This window comes from Vicugna pacos, chromosome 5, assembly GCF_048564905.1.
Source record: "Vicugna pacos chromosome 5, VicPac4, whole genome shotgun sequence".
NCBI classification, from domain to species: domain Eukaryota; kingdom Metazoa; phylum Chordata; class Mammalia; order Artiodactyla; family Camelidae; genus Vicugna; species Vicugna pacos.
This window is the reverse complement of record NC_132991.1, coordinates 73,894,071-73,908,273: the sequence shown is the minus strand read 5'-3', so window position 1 is coordinate 73,908,273 and position 14,203 is coordinate 73,894,071. Positions and strand designations below refer to the sequence as shown.

Here is a 14,203-nt window from a genome sequence, read left to right as displayed (position 1 = left end):
ATCATTTCTGTTTTCTCCATAGTTGACAATATTATTCCAACACATGGAGAAGATTTTGGAATAAATTTAATGGATTAAACATCCACATTTCATTTGCTTCCTTCCTCAATTCCACTGAAACAGCAGTAAAGGAATTTATTTTTTAAAAGCATAAGCCCACAAGTGCATCAAAAATAGGAAAAGGCAAGGCAGTTTGGGGAGCTAAAAAGCATATGGACTGTTGGTAGTTGACTTAGTAGTCAGGAGAAAACTGATCCTAAACTGGCAGGGGGGAAGGCTAAGACTCAAAAAGATATACACTACAGCACACCCAAAAATACTTGGAATTGATGGCCCTAGCTGAAAGTGAGGAGAGGAGGGTGGTGCTGAATGAAAAAGATCATTGAAACCTGGTTTAAAAAACAGACTCCTAGGTCTTCTCCCACAAACTTGCACATCACCTGCCTAGAACCTGGAAAGGAAAATGAAGGCTCGGGTGGGGTCAGAATTCCCACTGACATCGGGAATGACGTGAGCGCATGTGTATTGGATGCTAAGCTCCCTGGGGCCTCTTTCCTCTTTTATCCCCCAGGATGCTAGATGCTAGGCCTTTATCTTCCAGTAAGGATACAGGAAGAACCAGGTTAAGGAGAAACACGATACTGAATGCTTCTTGGCCAAAAAGCCCAGGCAGATTACACTACAGTGAACCTAGGAGACTCCTCTTTCAGTAACTTCACCCAATCAGTAATTTGCACCCAAATTAGTAACCTGCACCCAGCCACTTTTCCCCACCTCCAATGCTCCTGCAAGGCACCAACCCAGTGGGAAACTTCAATCAGCTAAGTGATCTCGCCTGTGTTCTTGTTTCTCTGCAACCCTTTCTGCAGTGGTCAGAGAGAACTTTTAAAAATGTAAAATAGAGCATTTCACTTCATTGCTTAAAACCCTTTGAAGGCTTCTCTTTACCTTTATACTTTAGAATAAAATTGAAGCTCTAACCTTGGCTGACCAGGCCGTCATGGAGCTCGTGGCTTCCTCTCTCTGATCCACCATTTCTCCCGTGCTCACTCTGCTCCGGCCAAACCAGCCCTCCCTGTTGCTCTCCCTGACCAGGCCAAGCTGGTTTTCTCACGGCCTTCGTGCTGGCTGGACCCCCCACCCAGACGTTCCGAGGCCTGCCCTTCACATCAGGCCTCTCTCTGCTCAAGGGTCAGCTCCTCAGAAGGGCTGGACCCCAAATGACTGAGTTTCCCACCCATCATTCTCTACATCCTTATTCCATTTTAGTTTTTTCCATAGAACTTACCACTTACTGAAAAAAAAATTTATTTATTTGTCTCTTTAAGAAGTAAGCTCTGTGAGGGTGCAAGTTTATCTTCCTTACTCCTTAACACATTATGCCTTCTTAGCATATATTCCATTCCATGCTGTCTACCATCTTCTACATTTATTGACCTGCTAACTGGCATCCCCAGAATATTATATGCTTTCCAAGGGTAGGGATTTTTTTCTATCCTCAGAACCAAGAACAGTGTTTTCACAGAATCTGTGCCTAATAGATATTTTCTGACTAAATAAACAGTATGTTTATTTTAATGACTCTCCCTGTTGTACTTCCCCTTACCTTGATTGCCTTTTGGATGTTAATACACGACTCTCTTATGGTCTGCAACAACTTATTGAACCGTCCCATCTCTTGGACAAGCACCGTGTTCATGCTCTGAGTGTAAGTGGTTGGGTATCTCCTCATTGCAGCCTCAACATCAAAGTTGTTTGGAAGTTTTCCCAAGATGTCACCAGTGACCTCGTTTACCACTTCATCTGATGATTTTGCACCCGCCTCTGCTGAACGAGACTGTAAAGAATCCAAATGACAAATCGGAAATCCTCATAAAGGCCTAAGAATTGCTGGATAGGAAAACTCCTAAAGTAAAATTTATAAGAACGAGTGCTACTTGGCTATTTTCTCTCTGATTCTTCTCTATGTAGAATTTATTGAAGTGATGATCACGGGCATGGGAGTTAGAGTTTTGGGAGAAAAGAGTTGTTACAAGGCAGAAGGGCATGTACAGTGTCCAGAAGCAAAAGCGGGTCTGGGGGAAACAAAAAAGTTGCACAGTGTGCTGCCTGGGGGTCAGGGGGCAAGAGCAGAGACTGCAGACAGAGGGAGGAAAAGCGTTCTCATTGGTGGGGTGGCCAGGTGACGATGGGCATCAGGACCCAGGAAGGCGAAATCTGATCTTGCTTTGAGAAAGCTTGCCACAAAATATATTTGCTGATAGCTCTGGTGCCTACTGGTGCCAAAAGCAGAGACAGAGTTTTCTCCTTGAACCAGGAGGGCAAAGAAAATAAGGTCAGCTCCTCTAAGCAGCTGGAGGAGTCATGGAGGAAGGGCAGCCTCCAGTGACTCACCCTGTAGGCAAGGACGGGGAATCTCATTTCGGCTTTTAGTCTTTATGTTTATAGTGGCACCATGTAAATGAATCTGTATTTTCTGGGAAAACCCTTTAAATAAATCTTCAAAATGAGTGTGTGTGTGTGTGTGTGTGTGTGTGTGTGTGTGTGTTGAGAGCGAGCAAGTACAATTAGAAGATAAATGAACGTCCCTCATATTTTGCCAGTCCTAGGAAATTGTGTATAGTCTTATTTCAGATTTTATATTTCCTAGTTTCCATACTGGGTCTATTCTATAAATATGGACTATTACTTTTACTTAAGGTTCTAGTGGGATTTTTAATGCTACCTACCATGTTCCACCACAAGAGCCTATGAAGTTGCACAATAAAATAATTCAATGTTGGTAAATGTTAGTTACATGTTAGTAAAAGAGGAATATGCCGGGGGGAAGGGTTTAGGTCAGTGGTAGAGCGCCTGCATACCATGCATCAGGTCCTGGCTTCAATCCCCAGTACCTCCATTAAAAATAAATAGATCAATAAACTTAGTTACCTCCCCCCCTAAAAAAAGAAAATTAAAAAAAAAGAGGGATATGCCAATATAGTAATCCTTTATTATGATCCCAAAGTGCTAGGTTTGCAACTAAATATATAAAACAAATTATAGAGAACAAAGGAGGTAATGAATATTTGGCCAAAACCAGTAAAATATATTTCCGTTGCATTTAAAGAATTATGTGCTGGTTTCTATTTGTACGTCAACATGCAAACAAGGTACTATAAACTCATTAGAAGACATTCCTATTTTCTAACAAGAGCTGTGCTGCCACCAACCCCACACCTCCCCAAACAAAAAATAAATCCCAGGTCTATAGCCCTTCAACAATGTAAGAAAAATATTTTAGTAACATTAACATTCCTATACCTATTTCTCACACACCAAAAATCACCTAATAGGGATGACGTATTTTGAAAGCACTATCCAACTGATATTAAGAATTAAGAGCAAAAGGATGTCTTTTATTTGTAATCATTTAACTTAGCTTTTTTCTTTTTACCACCTTACCTTAGAGTTTTCACAAATGCCATTTGAAATCTTCTAAGGGTTGCTTTCCTTTTATTGAACAAGTAAAGATAAGTAGGTTCCATTTTCAAGGAGACATCACAGAGTTTAACCTTCTCGTTTCCACTTTTACAATATTTTAAGTAGAAACAATTTTTAAATTATTTTATTTTGGTGGGGGGTAATTAGGTTTATTTATTTTTCGAGGAGGTACTGGGGATTGAACCCAGGACCTCGCATGCTAAGCATGTGCTCTACAACTTGAGCTATATACCCTCTCCTAACAAAAAATTTTCTTATTCCATAGAGTCCAGCAGTTACGTGTAAGCAAAAGAGCCGTTCTGTAGAAGTCACATTCTCAGCTCCCATAGTGGCCCCTCTCATTTTAAAAGATATTTTAAACACATAATGAAAAGTCTTGTCATCGTGACCTTGCTCTCCAAACTCTGCAGTTCTGGTCCATCTCTTTGCCTCTGAACTGCAGTAAACCCAATGGCGAAACACTGAACTCCTGCCTACCCATTACGGTGATCGTACTTGCCAATCTGAGTTGGAGGACACTGAGAGAGGTTGTTTAATTACATACTGAGAAGGTACCCCAAGTGTATTTAAACTTATTTGTTCGGTTCTGAGTCATTTTCTGTCGGAATGAGCCCACTGTTTTATGTATTCTGTAATGTGGCACACCCCATCAAGTTTAAATAAAGCCAAAAGCCACTATAAATCTTCTGTTGTCAGACTGTCGGTACTACCCGTGCACTGACGTTCTTAAAGATCCACTTAACTCATGTCTGTATTTATAGTTTTCTGCTCTGGCAATAACTGATTTTAGTGGGACCGACATATAAAACGGACATAGCCTTTGTGCCTTTTGCCTTACCTTACAGCAGACCAGAGCTAGAAATTCCATGGACTCTTCCATCAATGACAGCACGCTATTTCATCCTCCTCATCTAGTTCTTTTATCCTACCCCCAGCTCCACCACCCTAGCATCATTATCTCTGGTTATGCCTTCAAGGTCCTATCCCAGTTTTAGAATCTAGAAAGGGAATATCGCACAGTGGTTCCGAACACAGATTCTAGAGTCAAACTAGTGGCGGTCACACTGCTACCTTTGAGTCCTGGCTTGGCATGGTACTAGCTGATCTTGGGTAAGTTACTTAATCTTTCTGTGTCTCAGTTTTTTGGCTGTAAAATAGGAATACTTAGCTCCTATCCCATAGGACTGTGCTAAGCATTACACTGTCATCCATAAAGCATTTAGAACAGTGCTGCCATACAGTAAGCACTATGTAAGTATTAACTGTTATTATTACTTCTCTGAGATTCCATAAAAATATAAAAGACCAGCTTGAAATCAGCTCATGGAATAATATGCTTGACTGAATAGTCATTCTAAACTTAATAAAATTTTACTCAGTCACTAAGGAAACTCACCATTTGGACTAATTTGCTTTCAAAAAAAAAAAAAACCAAGCAAACAAAAATAAAAAAACAAAATAATGGGAAAAAATACAAGAGAGGATCACTTAATAGACAGTGGAGCTGCATGTCTAAGAGTCAATTCTGTTTCTCTCCTAAACTCTTCCATTCATTTTGTACTTACGATTGCAATTATATTCTTTAAATATTATGTACTCCGATAAAGTACTGGTGTGAAAAATTATTTTTATGCAAACTGCGTTAAATATTCTGGAATATTTGATAAAGTCATTTACAAAATGTTGAATTAATAAGAGACTAGAAAATAAAGCAGGCAAACTTCTAGATGGATTCTGGCCTCAACTGCTTCAAGTGTCTTTGAAATTTTTCTTCCACTTCAAAGGAATTAAAAGGGATATAACATATAATGTATCTGGGCATGATTTAGGCCAGAAAGGCAAAAGAGAACTCCCAGCAACAGAACGGTATCAAAGAATACTCAGAGACACTCCAAGAATGTCACTCAAAGAACTCCTAGCAACAGAACAACACTCAGAGACTCTTTCCAAATCAAAAGACTGGTCAAAACAAAACCTGTATATTCATTTCCTTTGTATGTTTAAACCCATATTTAAGGTACATATGTGTTTGTTTTGCTTTCCTTAAAATGGTTCTCCACTTTACCAGGTGGAATTCTGTACACGGGCCTCTATGGTGTGGGCACATGCTGCCTGGGGAGTATCCTTTCTAGCCTCAGAAGCCAGTTCCCACACAGGTCACACACCTGTGTGAGAAGAATGTTATCGAACAGCAGTTGAGTTTCTGACTGATCTTTAGTGATATCTGCATTGGCATTCATCCCAAAGATTTCTGGTGCTGGGGTCAGCGGCAGAGTCTTTGTGTATTCGATGTAGCTTTTGTGCTGCAAAGATGAATGACAAGGAGTCAGGAGGTCAGAAATCAATTATCCTGTAGAACTTGCACACTGAAAAGAGACAATTTTCAATACTCAAGTTATTGAATGGATAAGCCTATGAGACTGGACACTGAATGCTTTCGTTTTCTTTTAACCTAGACCAACACTTAAAAAAAAAAAACTTATGGACACATTTAGAGAGAAAAAGAAAATGTATGATTCAACTAGAATGGATTTTAAAATGGAGAGGAATATCATGGCCACTTCATTTAGAAGCTTCTCCCAGAGAAATCTGTGCTGCATTTGCTGATGACTGTTCTTAATTTATCACAATAACAATAAATGTCTTCCAGTTTTGATTTTTCTGTTTATTCTTACTGTGATAAATCCATGTAATTCAGAAAAGTAAAAACTATCTGTGATTTTATTATGGTGAGATTACCACCATTAACATGACTTACCTTTTATGCATATGCACACACATTTTATATTTACATGAACTTCTATCAAAATCCGTACCTATCTTGATGTTCATATAATCATATACATTCATATATACATATGGTGATGGAGGTGGGGAGATTGACCACTGCTGTTTTTTCAATATGGATATGTTACATAACCTGAATTCCTCTTGCTTTTTTCTCACTTGACAATTCATCGCTGGAGATCTTGCTACTCACGATTCTTTGTGTTGACTTGCCCCACCCAATCATTGACCTTGGCCCTGGGGCTGATTTTTCTCTTCATCCCTAACGATGTCCACCCTCAGCTAGCATTCATCCTAGTGGACGATGATGGGGTTATGGTATGTGCCTCTGTTGCATGTGGCTGTGAGTTTAACTTTCAAATGTGCCCTTCTGACTTCTGGATATAAAATGAGAACCAAACTAATTGTGCTAGCAGTCAGCCCCTAGAAGTCTACTGAGCGATAATCTGAAGACAGATACCACATCTTGTACTAGACAGGACTGGAAATAATAGCAGAAAGGAAACGTGGGCGTGTGGCAGGTGGTTCTGTGACCCCCTGCCCCTTTCTACCTGTGGGACCCTGGGCAGGTGAACCTGCCTTCCCCCTTGTAAAAGGGAAAGGATAATTACAGCAATGCTCATTTGATGCTCTGGTGAGATGACTACATGTAACTGCTTTGTCAATCAGCACGGTCTAAATATTAGCTATTACTGTTAATACTATTTTGTAATGCCTCTCAGGTGCATGTCCATTTTAACTGATGACAATGTCTTTTTACCCAAAGGGCTGATTTCACAGTACTTCAGGTCACTGAGGAAGCTACACTTGGGTGAGGAACGTTTCTGATACTCCTCACATTACAGCAAACAGGAAACCACCAACCCCATGTGTGCCCTGGGTTTGCCCTGTCCCTATAAGACTGCAGAACGTACACACAGTGGTTAACAAAAAACCCAAGCCTCCAGAAAAATCACCATTTTCTGAATCAGAGGAATTTCCTGTTTCACTGCTTTTAGTTTCCTCGGAGGGCATCCTTACTTACGTCACCAGAAGGAGGTACATAGTAGATGCCGCTGGAGTCGAAATTATAGCTCAGACTCTGGACTAATTCCGGGCTGAAGAACTTGTTGAGGATGGTGCGCAGCGTGCGCCGGTCCCAGTCGTCCGTCACGCGGCCGCCGTAGTTGCACTCGCCAGTCATGTACCGCAGGGCGTCGTAGGGCAGTTCCTAGGGGCCAGAGCAGCTCCCGTCGCTAAACCGGTCAGGGGTTAGCAGGAGCACATCACACAGAATCGCGCTCCTGTTCGCTCATGCTATTAAACAGGAAGCTGCATCACCGGAATTTCCCTTTACATACTTCCCAGCTAATTGCCACAGATTTCCGAAGCTGGCTCTCTCTGCTTTTATTTGGTTTGTCATTTCCATTCACTCAATGCAGAGAAGAGAACTCCTCTATTAACCTGTGACCTCACCTACTATTCAAACAGGATTAACGGACTGCTTACTATGTGCCTGAAACAAAATAAATTAGACTACAATCCCATCCTTGAAAAACGTGTCCTGCTGAATGACATTCAAAACAAATTCAATACCATTCAGAGACAGAGTTAATTTCCTTCACCACCTTTTTATATTCGTACATATTTTGACAATTGGAATCATACTGTACATACAATTTTGCATATAAAATTTTCACCAAATCTCATATTATGAAATATCTTTTACAGTTTCATGAAATACTCTTTGAAAATACGATTTTAATAGCTGCCTTTTAGTGACTGTTTTAGTTGCTCCTAATTTTCTACTTTGTTAAATTGTACTTAAATATACATTCCTCAAAATTTCTAATAATTCTTTAGTCTATATTCCCGAAAAGGAAATTACAATGTCAAGGGAAAGAAGTTTATAAAAAGCAATTAATTAATGTCACCAAACTGGTTTCCTGAAAGGCTGTAGCAATTATATGAATCAGTTTAAAAATCTTTGTTAATTTGATTGCCCAAAGACAATTAATACTGTGTTAATTTGCATTTCCTAGAATACTAATGAAATTTATAATCTTTTCATATTTTAATAACACTTGTTCTTCAGTAAACTAGCCATCTACCCATTTATTTTTTCTATTAAAGTTTTAATAGGTTTATTTGTATAACCTCTTTTATAAATTAAAATGTACCTAACAAGTTTGTAGAAATATTTTTTCCTGTTTGCTTTTTATTAAACTCTTCAGCACATAGAATTTCAAGATGCTTATGAACGACCCAAAAACTGACGTTAACTGAGACTTCTCCCTCTGCCCTTAGCATTTAATATCTAAGTCATTTTAATCCTTTTCCTTACATATCTATTATCTCTCTTCCACGTTCCCTATCCTGGCTCAGATGCTTACCATATCTTGCCTGGGTTATCTCCTGTATTAAGTTTCCCAGGGCTCCTGACGGATGGCTTAAAACAGCAGAAATTGATTGTCTGATGGCGCTGGAGGCTAGAAGTTTGAAATAAAGGTGTTGGCAGGGCCACACTCCTTCCAAAGCTTCTAAGAGGACCCTTCCTGCCTATTCTAGCTTCAGTAGCCCCAGGGGTTCCTTGGTTTTTCATAGCATAACTCCAATCTCTGCCTCCATTTTCACATGGTTGTCTTCTCTCTGTGTCCAAATTTCCCTCTTCTTATAATGATACCAGTCATATTCTATTAAGGGCCTACCCTGCTCCAGTATGACCTCATCTTAGTTAGCTTAATTACATCTGCAACAACTCCATTCCCAAATAAATATAAGTACACATTCTGAGCTGCCATGGATTGGAATATCAATGTATCTTTTGTTGGGGGTGGGGACACAATTCAACTCATATTATCTAAAACTGGGCTGTCATCTAAGTCCCTCTTATCTACTCTCCACTCTGTTGCTAGTCTTTCTAAAATGCAAATATTCTCCTAAAAGCACACCAATAACAATATAATAATCCTGAATCAGCAAGGCATACAAGGATGTTCCAAATCGCTTGTATTTAACCAAATCTCTTCCACTATATGCACTTAAAAAAAAAAAAGTTTTGTTACTGCTTCCTTTCACTGTCTACCTGAAAACCTCTACCCACTGTTTAAGTGCCAAGCACCTCCTTCTCAGCAAAATCTCTCCAGTCACATCTAGCGGAGCTGCTCACCTCCTTTTCTGGGCTCGGATCTCGAAAAAGCTAGGGTGACCAAATATACTATTGTCCAAACTAGAACTTCTGAGAGTGAATGTGAGCACTAAACATAATCAGTATTACGGAATTTTAAAACAGTATACATATATATTGACAAATCAATTTTAGCATGCTGGTAGGCCTAGAAGTAGTCCTACTCAAACATGGTTTTCAAAATAAGATGATTTCTTAAAATAACAAAGAAATTGAAGCAAAATTTTTATGATTATCTTAAAGAGTTAGGCAGAATAACTTTTTTTTAAAGTATATATTCACATAATTTAGCTTCTTAGGCATCTCTCTCAAATCACGTCTCTGATATTTTCCTGAAGAACATACTTTTCAATGTGGTGTCATGTTTTAAATTTTTAAAATAAAATTGTAACTTTTTATAAAGTTTCATTTTACGGTTACTAAATTTTAAATTGCTGACACTTTTAATTAACTCTTCACTACAGACTATTTTAAATTAGAATATACTCTACAGGTGCTTGAACAAATTGCTAATTAAAGGAGCTCCTCATTCTTTTTGTTTGTATTGAAAAGTGTAATTATTTTAGCTCAAATACTTCCACATGCACTGCATCATTATACTTTTGCTTCTATTCTTAGCATGTTTTTAAAAATTTAATTTTGTTTTTGTTTTTCTTTTGGGGGAGGTAATCAGGTTTATTTATTTATCTATTTATTAATTTTTATTTTTATTTAATGGAGATGATGGGGATATGAGCCCCATGATCCCATGCATGCTAAGCAGGCACTCTATACCACTGAGCTATTCTCCCTCTGTTTAATTTTTTTTGTTTCTTAGTATATTTTTTTTAAAATAAACATAACTACAAGAAAGGAATTCATCAAATCTATGCTTCTTTTGAATGTTTTACCAAATCTTAATGCTGCAGAATCCAAGGCCTTCTCAACTAATTTCATTTTAGGAAAGAATAAGAATTTGTCCAAAGAAACACAGAAGACCAGATGAAAGGTTCTTTGCATAAATTTAAATATGCCCTTTGAGCTCTCAATATTTTGTTCTGTTTTTCCTTTGCTTTTATAGAGATGGAATTCAACCTTTCTGTCTGTAAGCCTTTTAAAAAATAATAATAATCACAATTCACTAAAAGTTTCAAAAAGCAAAATTTTTGGATACTTCATTGATTGACTTAGTTAAAGATTCCCAACTAATTTTGAACAAATCCTATCAAAATTTAGAGGATTCACTTTCAAAAAAATTCCATACCCCTGTAGAACACTTGGATTGATTTACCAAGAAGTTCTTCAAAAGCACCAACATGTTAATATCCAACTGACAGACAACTAGTGAAGAGAGAAAGTGTGTTTATGCGTGTGTGCGCGTGTGCATGTGCTCACAAGAGAAAAGCATAGACAGAAACAGGGTGAGGTGGGGGACAGGGGGAGAAGAAGGGAGAGAACAGTAGGGAATGAAATTCGTTGATGTGACATTACACTGTTTGGCTTCCTCCCAGTTTAACACCAATGGTTTAAGTAGTTTATCTGGACAAATGGCCCAAACTCTGGAATAAAAGTATAGTGACATTTCTCTAAAAATAAAGTCATGCTCCAAAACAGGGGGAAATCAGTTTGTTTTTTCCATTTTGGAGACTGGCTGATTGACGGTCTTTTCAAAATCCTTTTCAAAATATGTACAATACAATTACTTTTCCCATAGGTATTTATGTGTCAAAATAAATGATGAAACACGTTTCTAACGGACAAACTGATATCCCAACTACCTGGCATGAAATGACAGTCATAATCCCGTTATAACAAAGTCCTACTTAATAAGCTTTTGGGAACCACTTGCTATTCATTTTATGAGAGTAGAAATTAATCAGAAGTCCCTGCTTACTGTACAAACATGTGATAAAGAACACAGGAAGCAACACCCTTGCTGGGACTGTCATGATACCTCATACTGGTTCAGGAACATGTGGAGCTGCTGGACACTGATTCTTAGGTCAGTCTCGTTGAATTCATAAGGAATATTCCACCCCAGCGGTCCAAATTTCCGTCTCTCTTGTACCAAAGCATGAAAGAAACAGAGGCCGTAAAGTAATTTCTTGAATTCCTCCTGTAATGACAAGAAACAGTGTGACATCATTATTTTCCCCCAATGTTGCATTCTGCCTATCAAATTTTAAAATCAAAGTAATTAATTCCTTTTGCTTGTAAATATATCCATCTCAAAGTAAAACTAAAACAGAATTAACTGTTTCTACTGGCTATTTAGGCAAAAATATGCCTATCTGTATACATGTTCAGTTGACACACATGGCTCCTATGTACACCAGGTTTTTAGAAAGCATAGTAAGCAGGTCTAATTTCATGTTACCTTAGAGAATTTGGGGGGTTTCAACAGAAGCATCAAGAGACAAGAAGTATAAATTCCAACATTTGGTCCTAGACCATCATGGAGAAATTTCAAAGGAGATGCTTCAAACTAACGAAGCAGCTCTACAATCACTTTGGGATTGAATTTTTGGGTAGCCCCCATGGCTTTTCTGGTTCCTCTTAGCTAACAGAAAGTCCTACAGTAACTGTCAGTTGCAAAGCCAGCCTTGATTCAGAAATCAGAAACTATGACACAATGTATTACTCATTCATACCCTCCACAAGGAGAATCTAAAAATGGTCAAAACAGAGCTTGAGAGAGCATCTGTGAGCAGATTTCCTTAGAAAGAGCAGCTGCTGTGCTGGGAGTCCCCTCATCCTCATCTCCAAGGGAGAAGGGAGTGTGCGGTCCAAGCTAGTGAGAGGGAATTTATGGGGCTACTCAGGGAGTTAGTTGATACATGTCCCCGGCAACTGGGATGGAGTGGGAAAATGCAGAACTCCCAAACTGAAAGAGCGGAGCAGCACTGGCCACGGGCTCGTGGACCATGGGAGGGAAATCAGTAGCCCTCTCTCAGACGGGAGGCTAGTCTGGTGTGAATCCCAAGAAGCAGATGGGAACTAGACTCGGAATGCTCAGCTAGCGGTCATTTTAAGGATTTCCTGGTCAAGAGGACTTGTGTCACCGGCTAAGGGAAACCCCAATGGTAAGAGCCTGTATGAAGTGAAGGCTGAAGAACCAAAAGCAGAGGGGAATCAGGAACAGCTGGCTGAAGGGGAGGCTCTGCCCAGGGTGATGGGGTCACAGAGAAGTCTGGCAGGGCAGCTGAAGGAGGACCCATGAAAGAACTCACGAGGCAAAAAGACAGCTTTAAATCCCTACCAGGTCTGAAGAGCTCCAGGCAATAGCAGCCCGGAACAGGAGCTTCTGCCCCTCCTGCCTCACCCTGCACACACTCTGCACAGAGCATTCAGTATCAGCAGCTACTGTGCACAGGAGTCATAAAAAGAAAGATGCACCAAAAGGCATACAAAAAGATGCTCAACACTGCTAATTACTAGAGAAATGTAAATTAAAGCTACAATGAGGTATTATCACCTCACACTGTTCAGAATGGTCATCACTAAGAAGTCCACAAAGGATAAATGCTGGAGATGGTGTGGAGAAAAGGGAACCCTCCTACATTGTTGATGGGCATGTAAATTGGTGCAGCCACTATGGAAAACAGTATGGAGTTTCCTTAAAAAACTAAAAATAGAGTTACCATACGATCCAGCAATCCTACTCCTGGGTATATATCCAGAAAAAAAAGAAAACTAATACAAAAAGATACATGCACCACAATGTTCACAGCAGCACTATTTACAATGGCCAAGACATGGAAACAACCCAAGTAGCCATCAACAGATGACTGGATAAAGAAGATGGACTTAGCAGCAATATGGATGGACCTAGAGAATATTAAACTTAGTGAAGTAAGTCAGACAGAGAAAGACAAACACTATATGACAGCACTTATATGTAGAATCTAAAAAATAAAACAAATGAGTCTATATACAAAACACAAACAGATTCATAGACACAAAAAACAAACTTACAGTTACCAAAAGGGAGGGGGAGGGAGAGAAGGGAGGGGCAAATTAGGAGCATGGGATTAACAGATACAAACTACTATACGTAAAATAGACAAGCAACAAGGATTTACTATTTAACACAGGGAATTATACTCAATATCTTGTAACAAACTATAATGGAATATGACCTGAGAAAAATAACCTAATCACTTCGCTGTACACTGAAACTAACACAATATTAGAAATCAATTATATTTCAATTTTAAAAAAAAAAACCCACAGATGCCAACTCCAGCCTCTTTCCCCAGTGGCACGAAGCTTACCAACCACAGGTCCCAGGTGAGGTGCTAGAGAGTTCAAACTTATGTTTCGAATAAAAGTTGAAGTACTGATTAATGTATTGTGTTGCACTTTCTGATTTCTGAGTCAAGACTGGCTTTGCAGTATAAAATGACTACAGGTCATTTTATTACCTGACAGTAAGCAGGAAAGCCATGAGGCTGCCCAAGGTTTCATCCAAGGGCAGGGGGAAAGTTTCCCCCATGGAATAAAATTGAAAGGGAGAGGGGGAGGCAAAAGGAAAGTAGCATAAATTTAACCACACAGGTAGAAGAAGTAAAGGTAGACAGGCTGTGTAATTCTGCAGCTCTTTTGGATGTATTAGAGAATTGAACAAATCAATCAATGTGTTGATGTTGTGGGATCCAGGCTTCTCACTGTAGAAGAAAGGCCAGGCCAGTATGAAATGAGGAGAACCAACCCTGGATAGACGGACAGAAACTGGAGGTATTCCTATGAACTCGTTACTTCTAAAACATGTATGTGAGTGTGTGTGCA

At 39.2% G+C, this 14,203-nt stretch overlaps 1 protein-coding gene across 3 annotated transcripts in view; it reads right to left on the bottom strand.

Annotated features, from left to right (window-relative positions):
* Window positions 1-14,203, bottom strand: part of DNAH7 (dynein axonemal heavy chain 7) — a 209,878-nt gene that overhangs the window by 13,927 nt on the left and 181,748 nt on the right. For all 3 annotated transcript variants that reach the window (XM_072961566.1, XM_072961567.1, XM_072961568.1), the window contains 4 exons: window positions 11,370-11,531; window positions 7,295-7,480; window positions 5,649-5,786; window positions 1,607-1,837 (listed from right to left, as the gene is read on the bottom strand). In XM_072961566.1, coding sequence (XP_072817667.1) covers window positions 1,607-1,837; window positions 5,649-5,786; window positions 7,295-7,480; window positions 11,370-11,531 — 717 coding nt within the window. The remainder of the gene's footprint in view (window positions 1-1,606; window positions 1,838-5,648; window positions 5,787-7,294; window positions 7,481-11,369; window positions 11,532-14,203) is intronic.